The sequence below is a fragment of the Branchiostoma belcheri genome, unplaced genomic scaffold (genome assembly GCF_001625305.1).
Source record: "Branchiostoma belcheri isolate BF01 breed outbred unplaced genomic scaffold, Haploidv18h27 scaffold147, whole genome shotgun sequence".
NCBI lineage: Eukaryota > Metazoa > Chordata > Leptocardii > Amphioxiformes > Branchiostomatidae > Branchiostoma > Branchiostoma belcheri.
In genome coordinates, this window is record NW_017802902.1 from 106025 (window position 1) to 121290 (window position 15266).

At 43.6% G+C, this 15266-nt stretch overlaps 1 protein-coding gene across 1 annotated transcript; it reads right to left on the minus strand.

The window, feature by feature from the left end:
* Positions 1-5173: 5173 nt before the first annotated feature.
* Positions 5174-12384, minus strand: LOC109465060. The gene is made up of 9 exons (XM_019762202.1): positions 12366-12384; positions 11601-11873; positions 10834-10977; positions 9529-9771; positions 9146-9337; positions 7400-7523; positions 6932-7187; positions 5887-5975; positions 5174-5273 (listed from the first exon to the last, which is right to left on the minus strand). The coding sequence occupies exons 1-9, from the start codon at positions 12382-12384 to the stop codon at positions 5174-5176; spliced, it is 1440 nt and encodes a 479-aa protein (XP_019617761.1).
* Between the last annotated feature and the right edge of the window lie 2882 nt (positions 12385-15266).

Sequence of the window (15266 nt, forward strand, 5' to 3'; positions counted from 1 at the left end):
AGGCTGAATTAACATGGGGACATTAGATAAACAGCAAACAGTATAAAACGTCATATTAAGCAATTTAAAAATAGTAACAAGAAGCCATAGGTGACAATTCTCCGTGAAGTATTATATATTGCAACATAAAGAAGTAGCCATTGGCAATTCTCTGTGAAGTGTGATAAATCGAACAAAGAAAAATTGTTTAAACGCACGTCGGCTCAGTCATCTTAAGACGCAACAACCAATCAGAGATGCGAAATGCCGACACGTGACGCGGGATTTGCATACAGTCTAAACAACGGGGAAGGGCGCGCGATGCCCAAAATATTGTTGCGTCAATATTCAGCGCCGTGTTTCAAGAGATTAATACCGGGAAACAATTTCTTTTCTTGTTTTGAACGCATAAACATGCATTTACGCTAATCTAGTATGGTTACTTTTCAGGGTTACTTTTTTTTTACCTGCCATGGCAAGATTATCTAAAGATGTGTGTATTGTGTGTACAATCTACAGAAAGAGAAATGTACATCAGGTCCGATCATCCGATTTTCATGTTTCGGTTTTTTGGACTCGGTTCATGAACGTATTTTGGTTTGGCTCCTGGAATGTGCGAATGTGCGAAAAAAATGACTCCCGGGACTGTCTACAGGGAACACTCGCATGTTGCCCAACATTTGCGGTGTATCAGGACAGCGCGACTGGTCGGCATTAGCGCAGCCCCTGTAATTAGTAACAGTTGCACATCCATCCGGCCGAAAGCATGATTGTGTAACACAAGCTACTTCTTCATATACCGGCTCATACTACAAGACGCCTTTACAACTAGCAAATCATAAAATTACCCGATCTACTAGTATGTGCGGTTTACCAGCCCCAGACCACATCCGACCACGAGGCCGAGAACACATTGATGGGTTGCTCAAAAATATTGTCCATTTTTGCAAAGAGCTGCTCCACTATTATATTTAAACACTATGGAGCGGCCCAACCCAAAAATATTGGCCATGTGTACAGTGGAGTGGCCAGCATGCTCGTTGCTAGGACGACCGGCCAGTTGCTACGTGACTAAATACACGCCGCCACTAGGTCGCCACAGCCGACCAGTTTGAAATCGATAGGATTACGTCATCGGTATTTACATTTCGTAATGTTGACCACTGACCACCCCACATTTCCGTCCCCATCAGCATGATCTCGACTTACAACTACCGGTCACATAAACGGCCGGACGAAAACATTTCAACGACATGGGGATGCTTTGAAAATAAGCATTTACTCCAATATCAAAACAGCTACGGTAAAAATAAAAAGACGTGCATCATCCCGGACATAATGCCACACCACATGCGAAATTACACAGAAATGCGACGTACGGAAGAATGCGTTTTGGCTGCGAACATCTTCAAAAAAACTTGCCATCTCTTAACCATGGGCAAAAACATCTGGAACCACTTATAGAAACCACCCCGTATCTGCATGAAGTTCCACCCCTCACTGCTATTCCAAACAACGCGTTTTTCTGGACCAGTCCAATTCGCCTCGTAATTGTAAGGGTGCGTCTGCAATATTACATTGACCGCGAAAGCAGCAACGGCAAAAACACACATTCGTGCATCAACACGGGCATGCCCGCAGACGGCGTATAAAATTGCGTGCCGATTACACAAAGAGAACCCAGTGTTTTGACTGCGAAAATGAAAAATCAGCCGTTCACAACACTCCGTCCGGAGGTCCTGACCTCCTTCACGGAGTAAAAAACCCTGAAGGACGGGAATTATTCATGTGACTTGTAAAACCGCATGTCAAGAGAACACGGGTTAGATCTAACACATGAAATACACGCTCCTCCGCAGCGTCCGCTAGCGCGCTATAATTAAATCCACATCTGGGCGCGCAGCGGGGTCCCCAGAGCAACACAGTGCGGAAGCATTAGCGTGTATTTGTGTCCTGGGGCCGAGAACGCATTTTGCGCAAAGCATGCTGGGTAGCAGAGTGAACTGTCCTGGAGAATGCCCAAACTCCCCCCGTGGCTAAGTTCCTTTCGCGACTAACTCCCTTCTGGGCAAATGTAGAGGGGTAATGGTACACCCTCATAGCGTCACCAAATGAGGTACTTTGTAAAGGTCCGTTTCATTTGGTATATATTACCATTGTGACAGCATTTTATACCCCAAAATAGGAATCTTGCGTTTTGTTTTAGGTCCCGATAGTAGAAAGAATGCAGTGTACATGTATATTCAGATGGCCGCCGTGTAACGTTACGTACTAGCGAGCGCGCACGACAATACCGCCAGAGTAGAGTAGGTTATCATAACCCTTTAGAAAGCGCAAAGAAAAAAACGACAGATTTGCATTAAAGAAAGTTTATTTTCCATAGCCTGGGCTAAGCCACGATCTATAACCTATGGCGCTGGGGACGAGCGTGCATGAAATAAGTCTGTCAGCAAAAAAATTGGATGGTGTTTAACGCTAGTTTTTTGGAACTTCAAATAGTTCACTATGGGTTCAATAGTTCAATGCACTTGAGTCCGTAACCGATGAATGTACCCTTGTGGAAGCCTGCTACTAATACCGTATTTATCATTTTTACGCGGTCAGTAACGCGAGGTCTCCTGGTATCGACCCCCTCCCCTGTGAAATAGGATGGTCTTTATAGAAATGTCTTGAATAGAAGGAAGAAGTCCACAGGAGGCTGCGGAAAATGGTCGGGTAATTGTTGCATTGTTGCAAAACGCTAGGGTGCAGGCCTTACAACAGTTTTGTGGCCGTTGCAGGCACCAATATTGTATCCAGAACCGTGCCTATCTTGTTCTAAGCCCGAATGGGCTAGGGTTAGGATCAGGCAAGGTTCTGGATAGTCTCCACGTATATAAATATTAATAGTCTCAAAGAACGTATATTTGTCTCAGGCACGGTTTTGGATATCGCTATTGAGCATGGTGAAGCACGGTTCTGGATACTACAACCATGCCCGATCCCGAATCAGTAGAAAACACAGCAATGACAAACCGACAGTTGCCAGGGAAACACCAACAGAGGCCCCTGTCGGGAAACTTATATCGGGGAAACTGATTGCTCACTAAAAACCAGGTTTCTAGAACATAGACGACCAAGTTCTGTTGCATCTGAGGTGTCACAGCACATCCGCATAGAATCACCGGGACACACAGTAGATTTAGAGGGGGTCGGAATCTTGGATACCGAACAGGATTACTTCAAGAGAGGCATAAAAGAGGCCATATACATCAGGGCACTTCAACCATCGCTCAACCGGGACGGGGGGCGATATCGACTTCTGACAACCTTTGACCCTTTGCTGACGTCACACGTGGGAAAATCACGTGTCCACAGCATTTGGGTCAGATAGCTGAGGAAGACTGAGTGATTCAGTCGAAAATTTCTGGTGAGTCATTTTTTGAGTTGGAGAACAGTTTAAGTTTTTCATAATGTAATTTACCAACTCAGATGAACTTTCATGCTAACATTTATTGCATGTTCATGCACAAAAGGCATTCCGAATTAGCATTCGCATTCAGAAGGCATTGCAACTTATGTCAGGAAGTATAATACAAAGCAAATGTTCTACACTACACCAAAATCTAAAGTTAACATGATGAATCTATTTTATTAAAACACATATAAACGAATTCACGTTTTTCCGGTTACATGGTTGTTTGCTAATGCTATATGATATGAGAACATGTGGCTTATTGCTAGATAAGAAACTCTTTGTCCTAACCGTAAGGCCATGCTGATTTGATTATATGGATGACATCCGCGCGCGCATGAATTTTTGGCCATTTCCAAAAAAAAAGTTTTCAACCATACTGTAAATCGTGCAAAACAGTTGCTAAATGGGCAAAAATATACCATAAGTTGCAAGGAAAATATTTAGAAACGATACCAATGTCGTAGAATGCCAAAATCAAAGGAAAAAAGACAAAAATGTAAAGAAATGAATTCGAAGAGTACATTATTCGCCATAACATATTCTGTGCCATTTGTTCAATCTTCATGACCACGTAGATTTCATAGTGAAAGCAACTTTTTTTTTTGCAAAACTTTTTTTTATTCGCACGCGCGCATCAGTTTTGGGGTTCCCAGAGGATGTCATCCATATAATCAAATCAACATGGCCTAATCCACTGACAAGAGAATGATAAGAACTATTTTTAATTCCAATCTAATACAAGTTTGTTTTTCTACTGGACGATAAAATTGCCTCTCTCATTACTACATCATGAAAATTCTCAACAGTATTTTCTCCTGTTAAGCCTCTATTTTACGGCTGCTTTCCGGAACCCAGCTTTAAATGAATCTCATAACCCTTGTAAATATCACCGATTCTAATTATACCAGTCGATGCTTATTCTATTAAGGCACTTTATGTGTACAAAGGAAGTCTTCTAAATCATAAATGACACCGATTCCAATTACACGTCTCAGTACAAGCTCTTGTTCTTTATTTAGTGGTTTTCGCATCAGTTTGAAAATGTCATGGAGTCCAATAACATCTTATTATGCTGCTATAATTCTCGAACGGCGTTTCATAAGCTAGAGAATGTCAATGATTCCGATTGAACTTTGCGATGCTCTTTTTGTGTGTTTTATTTCTTTTTTTTTTCACATGTCGAAGTTGCCAAATCTTTAATTTCGCAGAGTGGCACCCGCCAGCGCTTTTCTATAAGAAAGTTAACTCGTAAACTGGTCATCATGTTTTATGACACATATCAGACTACAACGATTTCATAGTATTGGTTATGGCATATTGACCATGGCACCATGATTCTGGGAAATGGTGGAACTAATATGGATTCACACATACACAAAACACAGCTGAGAGGGACTGATGATGACGTTTTAAAGTAATCATTACTGTGCACACTGTGCCACGGTTTGGGACAGGCACGGTTTGGGACTGGCACGGTTTGGTACAGGCACGGGTTGGGACAGGCACGGTTTGGGACAGGCACGGTTTGGGACAGGTACGGTTTGGGAAAGCCACGGGTTGGGACAGGCACGGGTTGGGACAGGCACGGGTTGGGACAGGCACGGGTTGGGACAGGCACGGGTTGGGACAGGCATGGTTTGGGAAAGCCACGGGTTGGGACAGTCACGGTTTGGGACAGGCACGGGTTGGGACAGGCACAGGTTGGGACACACCACACGACCCGGGATGCCTTTGTAGCTACTCCACATCCGTGTCGCTCTCACCGTCATTCTCGAACACGTAACCTCCGCTCGTGTCACAGTCGGGCTCAAGGGTCCATGGAGATCCCACAGGGACCCTGAAATGATATTGGAAAAAACACTTGTCTGCAAAAGATACTTGTCGACAAAAGAGACTTGTCAGCAAAAGAGACTTGTCAGCAAAAGACACTTGTCAGCAAAAGAAGCTTGTCGACAAAAGACACTTGTCAGCAAAAGACACTTGTCAGCAAAAGACACTTGTCAGCAAAAGACACTTGTCAGCAAAAGACACTTGTCAGCAAAAGACACTTGTCAGCAAAAGACACTTGTCAGCAAAAGAAGCTTGTCGACAAAATACACTTGTCAGCAAAAGACACTTGTCGACAAAAGACACTTGTCAGCAAAAGAAGCTTGTCGACAAAAGACACTTTTTAACCAAAGGCACTTGTCTACAAAAGACACTTGTCAGCAAAAGACACTTGTCGGCAAAAGAGACTTGTCAAAAGACACGTGTCGGCATAAGACACTTCTCAGCAAAAGACACTTACTAGCAATTACATGCTTTATGGTCAGCTACATCATATCAGTGTTCCCACGTGTAATGATATCGTACCCAGCAACTCTATGTACTCCATTTATATTTTACTACACCAGTACCACCAGTTCAAAAGACACATTTGGCCAACATTGCAGCATAAGGTTTACACATACCTGGTCCCCCTTGGCCGAGGGGAATGGTGCATCCCGCCAATAGGACCTCCGGCGTTGGTATCCCGTGGGCCACCGCGAGTGTCCTTGGTCTGAAAATCAACGAAGATTTTCCGCTCGTTAAATTATGATTTCAAAACCACGGTTTTCAAATCATAAATTGATACAACCACGTCTTTCTATACGTTGGTGTGACCTAGAAAGTCGCTCTCAATTTCAGAGAAACTTCTGGACGTGTCTGTAGTAAGAAACGAGTTAGGAAAGTTCCACATCGGGATGAGGCATGTTCTGAATTAAAGGCAATATATCTGCTTGTTGCACAGATACCTCCACCCAAAGCTACACATTGTACAATGAGAAACCCGGTTAAGTCGATTAAGACGCATCCTTCAAATCAAAGGCATTGAAGACATCAGTGTCAGCTAGCATATTGCACCTGATACACATAGCGTTTACAGGAGTAGCTGGATAACGGTGTTCACCGTTACTCAGAAAATACTGGGCTGAGATGTTCTCCCCACATCCTAAGAGAAGCGTTGGTGACAGTAAAGTTATAACAAAGACAAGGTGACAGCAAAGAACATGTTTGGCAACTGATGCAGACATCAGAGGCACCTAGCATATTGTACATTGCACCCGATACACATAGCGTACAATCACTGTAGTAACTGGATAACCGTGTTCACCGTAAATACTCAGTAAATACTGGGCTGAGATGTGATAACGGTGTTCGCCGTTACTCAGTAAATACTGGGCTGAGATGTGATAACGGTGTTCGCCGTTACTCAGTAAATACTGGGCTGAGATGTTCGTCCCACATCCTGCGAGAAATGCTGGTGACAGTAAAGGTTTAACATAGACAGGATGACATGTTTCTAGTCACGTAGAACAGTTAGCCAGTAACCATTTGTATAACTGATCCATGGCGCGAAATCCATGGTCTCCCGGCGTCACAAATGTGTACAAGTGTACACATAACTGATGAGACCAGAAAAAAGTACATGTATGTACAAAGTACAGGTGTTTATGGATGGTTATCTGTGTTTACCATTTGATGCCGTCTCTTCCTGCCTCCTTCGCCCTCCCCCTGGCGACCTATGTCAGGTCCCATGGCCCTGGCCTGTAGCTCTATGTCGGTGTGTCTCACAGCCGGCGGCACCCTGGCAGCCGGAATGGGCAGAGGACCACGGACTGTGCCCGGGATCGTCTCATACTGATGCCCGGGGATGCTCCTGTAGCTCGCGTCGCGACCAAGCAGTGGCTGATCAGAATGGAACTTCCTCAGCTCGAGCCGTTTTCCTATGCTGAAAAGCATAAAGATCTGTGTGGACACTGCACCAAAAGTTATAGATTTAATAGTGAATGCCAGTAATGTTTACATTATCAAGTAATGCTTACTTTATAGCACTTTTGAATAATTGCAGTTAATGAAAGTCAAGGCCGGTTATTCAATTTATTACGTAGACATTTTCACCATGCTTCGCTGAAACTAATCTGATAGAAACTTTCCACCTACTACAGAATGGACGCTGCCACAGCCAGGACGATCGCCACTCCTGCAACAACGCTCACTGCGATCAGGGCAGCTGGGGATGGATTTCCGACGGCAACAGGGCACGAGGAGTTGGGATTGGCTGTTACTACGCCGGACGAAACAAGACTCAGGGGATGATACACACTTAACTTGGAGAAAGGTAACATTAAGGCATAATGTTTACCTCATCACATGGTCAAGCTGAACAAACCACTGCTCTGCTTATATACATGTAATCGCACCATGAACGATGAAATGAAAGAAAGTTGTTCATTAAGTCCAATTTGCTACGTGATGATCAGTTCATTGAATGGGAAAGGTCAACCACACGTTAGTACAAGTAAAGTTATGATTGCTAATATAGTAAATTAATCTAAAGACTTACCTTGTACTTGTGGCAGTAAATGCGCTACAAAGGAAAACAATGATAGTTAACCAGCTTTAATAGATATTTGTGTCCCTATGACTCCACCATCCCTAAATATTCCAGTTCTAAAATACTGTGTGTCTTGTCTTTCATTTTCTAAATGGGTTAAAATGGTTTCGGGATTTGTGATTTAAGGTCGATTGAGATGCACATTGCGTGTATTGTGCATACGGCTGTATGATAATTATGAAAGAAATGTCACTTGGCAACTCGTACGCAATGAGGATATACAGAGATATGACGAGGCATTTTGGCATAACTGCCGTGTCAAGAAAAAAAAAACAACAAACTGTTTACCTCTTGCTAAATTCGCGTCAGGTGAGATACAGAATACTTGACGTGTTCAGCCTGACTAGTAACACTTCATAGTGCAATGCATCACATACGACTCACAGTGTACCCTCATTACACCGATATACGTGCTCCTCCTAAAACCAATTTGCTGAGCAACGTATCTATTAAACAAAGCGTCAGCTCTGAGATTTCTTGCATTAGCATACTTAGTAAACAACGTAAGATTCGCTTTCTTTGGTGGCGGTGGAAGCATGAGTAGCAACATATTGCCCACTAGAAATGCGCGCAAATTCAGCATTCGTTTATAAAAAAATGTACCCAAGGAGCAATGGAAGTCTACAGATCAACGTTTTGCATAAATGTTTCAAAATTACTAACACTAAAATGAAATTTTTTGAATGTTAACCTTACATGCAAGAACCGAACTCCCATTATCCCCGTATGTGTGTGTGTGTGTGTGTGTGTGTATGTCTGTCTGTGTGTGTATGTGTCTGTGTGTGTGTGTGTGTGTATGTGTGTATGTGTGTGTGTGTCTCTGTGTGTGTGTGTGTGTGTGTGTGTGTGTGTGTGTGTGTGAAAATAGCAAAAATTCCCAAATGACTCACTATAAAGTGGCGTAGGCCTATGTCCTAGGCACTTTCATGCTAAATGTCAGGTAATAAGTCATACCAGGCACAGGAATTCAAAATATACATTTTATCTAAAACAGCGAAGAATCCCAAATAAATCATTTCGAAGTGGTGTAAGCCTTCGTCAAATCATATCAATCTCTCTGACTCATTATGAATCATTTACAATTGGTTATGCAAATTTCCCTTAGTTATAAGACCAATGCACTTTTGGAGGATAAATTTGAAATAATGATTTCTTTTTGTAGTCATTGAAATGGAAAGAAAATTAAACTAGACTTCCACGATCTCATAGAGTCTCAGACATGCGATGGCCACTTCAGTTCCTTTACAAATAATGGACCCTTTGATTGTATCATCTTTTAGCCAACCACTGACCTTCGTTGGAACAGAACTTCCAACGTCCAGTGGCCCCCCAGCCTGTAGAGTAGCCAGCGTAAGAAACGCGTAGCGGGTTGGGATCCCTCCACGACATAAATGGCTGAGAGACGCCACCCTTTCCAACAGAAATGGTTCCGTCTGGGGCCAAGTTTATCCAAAAGGTCCTGTATTCTGTTGGAGAGATGATAGCTGTAGAGAGGGTAAACATTATTAGTTTCAGGATATGTAGTGAAGGAATCCTCACAACTGTATATTCATAAAACGATAATACATTGAACTTGTGCTTTAATCTTGCAGAGCCAATTGATAATTTACCATACGTGAATGGCAGCAATTGAAGGGCATTGTGAGACCTAAATCAAAGAGATTCAAAAGCTGACCTGGTGTCGAGACTAGTGCGCGATTTTCGCCCCTCTTCTCTCGGCGTATGGCTGACTTTGTATTGCTCCATAAACCGATGACGATTTCGTACATGTCGGTAACGTCGTGGTTTTCTGGTGACAGGCCGATGAAGGCAGCTTTGTAGGCAGAGACTTGAAAAGTGAAGCCCGTTCCCGTAAGCTGCGGCAAATCCCATCGGTACCTGTAGGTGGTGTCCGTTGCTTTTTGTGAGCAGCCAGGATCTGCAAGATACGAGGTATCAACCAATCAGTCATGAAACTAAGTCAAACGTTCACCAACACATGCACATTAACATTTGTCCACAAACGCACAAGGACATTAGGTCTAGCTAAAATATGAAAAAAATGAAAACCAATTTGATGAGGAATAAACGAAGCGCCAGCTCTGAGATTTCCTGCAATTTGCATACAACAAAATAAGAACAACATATGGTGGAAGCATTGGTGGCAACATATTGCCCACTAGAAATGCGCGCAAATTTAGCATACTACTGTCCATCTACTTAAGGAACAATTTACATTTACAAACGTTTTGTAGAACTGTTTCAAAATTACCAATACCAAAATGAAATGTAGGCCTATGTCCTAGACACTTTCATGCTAAATGTCAGGTAATTAGCCATACCAGGGCTTAGGAATTCAAAATGTACATCCGCGCGCGCATTGATTTTCGCCTGTTCTAACAAGATGATCACGTCCTCCAAGCCTCTGGCTTGGCTCTAGGCCTGACTAGTCCATGGTAGCTAGCGACAATACGGAGCCGGTGGTAACTCCGGAGGACGGCACCCAGGCTACCGAAGCTCCAAGACTCAGTACAGAACTCAGTACATGTATGCGCACAGTGCCGGTTCATAAATTCCGCAAAAGGCCAACATATACTGCCGCAAATTCACAGTACCAGCTTTGTATTCATGTGGTTTAGTAGCAATTCTATTTTTGGGTGAATTTTTTTTATTCGCCCGCGCGCACTAGTTTGGGGGCCTTCAGAGGATGTCATTCACAAAATCAAGTCGGTGTGGCTTTATAAAACAAAATGAAATTTTCCGTCACATGATGAGGTTCCAAACATTTTCAGTTCTGTGAGATATGACTTAATCCAGAATCATACTCGTCCACGCTTCTGGATAGTTCACGCCTACCAAAAATCGTGCCTAGCGCATATCTGTGCTCGGATGCGCGGAGAATATCAAGAACCGTGCCTGATCCTAACATTTACCCATTTAAGCAAAGAACTAGATAGGCACGGTTCTGGATAGAATAAACCTTACAGTTGGAGGAACTTACGGATTGGTGTGACTTGGCAGATATACCGTCGATCGCTGGAGCAAGGTACGACGTTCCACTTGCCTCCATATCCCGGCAGCAAAGTGGCGCAGTCCTCGTTCCCTCTATTGTTTGGTTCCCCGGGGTTCCAGTTTTTGTAGGAACCTGTGGAAAGAACAGAAAGTGTTTAGAGCAGCAAGTGAAATATCTTCTAATACAGTGTCCTTCAGTTCTTTTTTTTTTTTTTTTTATTTCCAACATGTAATCACCAGACGTGGGGGCGACACACTCAAGTTTTTTCAACTTATATTAATGCCGCCACCAACACAGGGGACAAATACATGACAGGACAATACTCATTTACACCTGAGCTAAGTGAGGAAAGCCGTGTAAAGTGCCTTTCCCAAGGGCACAAGATCGGTGGCATGTCAGGACTCGAACCCGGAACTCAAAGTCCTTCAGTCTTCATGTTGGTAGTGTGTTACTAGGACGTAAAGTACAAAATGCATCATTGACATTTTTACATGATTCTAAGCTTAACGACGATCTTTATTATTAGTATTCTTAGCACGGTCCTTAGCAACTCGGGGAAAGGACCCTGCAGCCTCCTGCCTCCCGTCTGGCAGCTATGCGTTGAGTCCGTTGTTACGGCCATGTTTTTCGACTCCCGCCTGACCACCCTTTCCTGGCTATGTGATCATGGTAAGGTTTCACTGTTAAACCCTTCAAAGCTGTCGCTAGAATGATAATAGATCAGTCAAACAGCTGATTATTGGAAGTACATGTACCTAATGCGGTTCCGTCAGCAAAGCGCCATTGTCCTTCGGCGTTTTGATCACTCAGTCCGATGTAGAAACCGGCATCGTTTCGTACTGCATTCTTCAGCTGGACCAGGAACGCGTTAGTGGCGGCGTCTTTCGGCATGGCCAGAAAACCTTCGTCTTTCAAGCAGGCCTTCATGGCCCAGGTGTAGTCAGGTTTGGTTTGGGGGAAGGCCTTGAAGCAGTTTTCCTGGAACCTTTGGTAGCCCGCCGGACACGCAGTTTGTACCACGGGTAGTTCTGTAACAAGGAAGATACAGGATCAATAATGCTTACTAACCCTTTCGTATCCATAACGGTGCCTATGTAGTTCTACATTTACACCTGACTGGGTTACAGCTAGGATCAGACACGGTTGGTCTCCGCATATCTAAGCCCCAAGCACGGTTCTGGATACGCGTGGACTTCAGCAGGCCGCGCGCTACTACGGTAGAGGGAAGTGGAATGGTGAGGTGCGGATTAAAACACATAATATTGGCTTCTACCACCGCAGATAAGCCTTAAGGTAAGAACAACAATTTCAGTTCTTGAAATAGTGTGCGTCTTTCATTTTCTAAAGGGGTTACAATTGTTTCGGGATTTGTGATTTAAGGTCGAGAAGTATTGAGATGCGTATGACTTGTATCGTGCGTACGGTTGCATATGACAGAAATGTCAGGAGTACTAGTACGCAACTCATACGCATACGTTTTTAAAACCTGTGTTGAGTCAATCCTGCTTTACGGAGCTGACTCGTGGTCTCTGACAGCATCCTTATGTAAACTTCTGGATGGGAACTACGCCTGTCTGCTGCGTGCAGCCCTCAACATTTCATGGAGGAGTCACGTGGCAAACAACCAACTTTATGGGAATATGCCTAGGATTACAACAGTCATCCGCAGCCGTAGACAGTCGCTGGCCGGTCATGTCATGCGACATGAAGAGATGGCAGGGTTGGTACTTCTATTAGCCTCCTTCGCAGTCTTCCTGGGCGTCGGCGTTATGTTTTCTCTAAGCAACGCGAGTAATATATGCGGCCGCGAGGGACGATTTGCTGCCGAGGGAGTTTTTGCCACGGAGAGAAGGTTTCGCGCTCCAACAAGAGACCTTCTCTCTGTGGCAAAAACTTCCTCGGCAGCAAATCGTCCCTCGCGGCGGCATATTACTCGCGTTGCTCAGAGAAAACATAACGCCGACTCCCAACAAGACTGCGAAGGAGGCTAACTTCTATGGTCACCAACGGAAAAGCGGAGACGTGGTCGCCCTTCTTTAACTCTGAAGAAAGTAATTGAGGAGGACATAGGTCTGGGAGGTGCTGAACTGTCCTCTGTCATGCGTGACAGGAACTTTAGGAGACAGTACATAGTGTCACCTGAAGGATAAACTGAACTGAACTGACATACGCAATGAGGATATACAGAAGTGTGACGAGACCCCCGTTATGGCCGAAATTATTCATCCATCATTTCTCCTTCCTAGCTACAGCCACTATCGTTATTATCGTTATTTTACATTTTGTATAATTGCCTTCGACGAGAAGGCTATGAAATCGATTTCGGCCTGGTTTGTAGATTGTGCACGGTAAAGTTTGAAGGCATGGTCCGAGGTTCACGATTTTTGGCAGGCAGGTTGATTTGGGGGTGGCCATTGTCAAGGCTAAAAATGGGCTTCGTGGGGGGTTCCTAAGTCACTGTAGTTGACCTTGGTTTTTGGTGTTTTTTCCTTGTCATCAAGATATCTCGAGTATTCTTAAATGGATGTTCATTATTTTTAGTGGGCAAGTTACCGTTAAGAATGCCGAGGTCAAGTTCAAAGATGGGCCCCGTGGGGGTTTCTATGTCACTGCAGTTGACCTTTGTTTTTGTGTTTTTTCTTGTGTACAAGATAACTCGAGAATCTTTAAATGGATGTTCATGGTTTTTAGTTGGCAAGTTACCATTGAAAATACCAAGGTCAAGTTCGGATATGGGCCTCGTGGGGGGTTCCCATGTTATTGAATTTGAACTTTTGTGGTGGTCGTTATTGTTGTTAGCGGGATAATTCGAGAATCTGCAAATGGATGTTCACGATTTTTTTCGAGCAAGTTACCGTTGACGATAGCAAGATCAAGTTCGGAAATGGGCGTCTTAGGAGGTCCGTACGTTACTGCAGTAACACTAGTCGTTTTAAATTTAGAAAAGACACCAGCAACCCCAAGTATGAAATTCGAGGCAGTTAGCATTATGGAATTATTACATTTTCTCATTAATTATGCAAATTAAGTATTAATTTACATAATAAATATCTGCCTGTGTTTCTCTCGTTCTCAATTACATGTCACAAGCTTGAATAGTCCTACAATGTAATGCAGCTAATTTATAGAATTTCTCCATTAATTATGCAAATTACATCCAGATTTGCATAATTGCCGCATAATCATACCGACCATTACGTAAGCTACCTACATACCAAAAATCACGACGATCCGTCCACCGGTTCTTGAGTTATCCTCTTTTGACTATTTTTAAACAGATAGCCCTGCAGTTCCTGAGCAAGCCGCTAGGGGGCCCAAGCTCACGCCACTTCATCCCCAGCAAAAGAGCTACCTACCATCCAGATTTCGTCACCCCAGCATGTGTAGATCATGAGATATGAAAACTGGAAGTTCAGCTGCAGTACCACAACAAGCCGCTAGGGGGTCCAAAGTCTAATCATTTCCAGGTCTCATCAAGACCTACCCACCTACCAAATATCAAGATAATCCACCTAAGCTTTCTCAAGTTATGCTGTTGACAGACTATAGGCTATCAAAAACTCATCTGTAAATCCTCAAATACACAAAAGGGAGATAAATCCCCAAGCCATCGCTAATACACGCAGCTAATAGCAGGTAACAAGATCACAAGTTTTTAAAGGCTAATAACAGGTCAAACCATGAAAAATGTCAGATTTTTTGGCCATATTTTAAAAATATACATTCTTCTGTCCTTCTTACCAGAAAACTGGGCCTTTCTGAGCATAATTTGCACAAGAAAAAAAATTATCTAAAAAAGAAGTACCAAAATAAATACGTCGGTGTACACACTGCTAGTATGGCAATTACCCATGACCAGCAAGAGGCCCTCTTTTGGCTCACTGTGCCCCACCGCAGTACTCAGGTCAAAATAAGCGTATACGTCCGACAATCGCCCGGACGCCGAAACTTCCCTGCCTGATCCTGTCAGTAATAAACAGGCTTTCATCTCAAATTCTTTTTAGATCAGGTCTGAGGGATGAAAGGGATTTTATGGTGGACCTAAACTCACGCTGTTCGGACACGATCTATTTTTGTCGGGACTCTTTAAGACCCTACACGTGCGGAGTAATTTTCTTTCTTGAGGAACATGCACTAAACGGTGCACACCCCAGTTCTTCCGCGACGCGATAGTCCGTTGTAAAAAAAGTGACGAAAGGGTTTTGAGGGTCCAAGTTTGAGGTGACATTTCTAATAAACTGCCACGAAGTATCATTAAACTTTAACATGGCTGAAGAGTGTAAGAAATGGTGATTTTGGGGTGAAAATTTCTTTTGGCTCCGAACCTTACTTCCGGGTATCCTTGCGCGCCAAGTGTAATCCGCCCGTTTGACCTAGATTTCGCTCTGCGCCTTCCTAGTAGCGGATTTGCAACCCTCGCG

Excerpts from the sequence above, each read along its gene's own strand:
- LOC109465060 (XM_019762202.1), bottom strand. Across the intron at positions 7,188-7,399 it reads GTGGCAGCGTCCATTCTGTA|CATAGGAAAACGGCTCGAGC; the intron begins GTAGGTGGAAAG and ends TATGCTTTTCAG. Across the intron at positions 5,274-5,886 it reads CCTCGGCCAAGGGGGACCAG|GGTCCCTGTGGGATCTCCAT; the intron begins GTATGTGTAAAC and ends ATATCATTTCAG.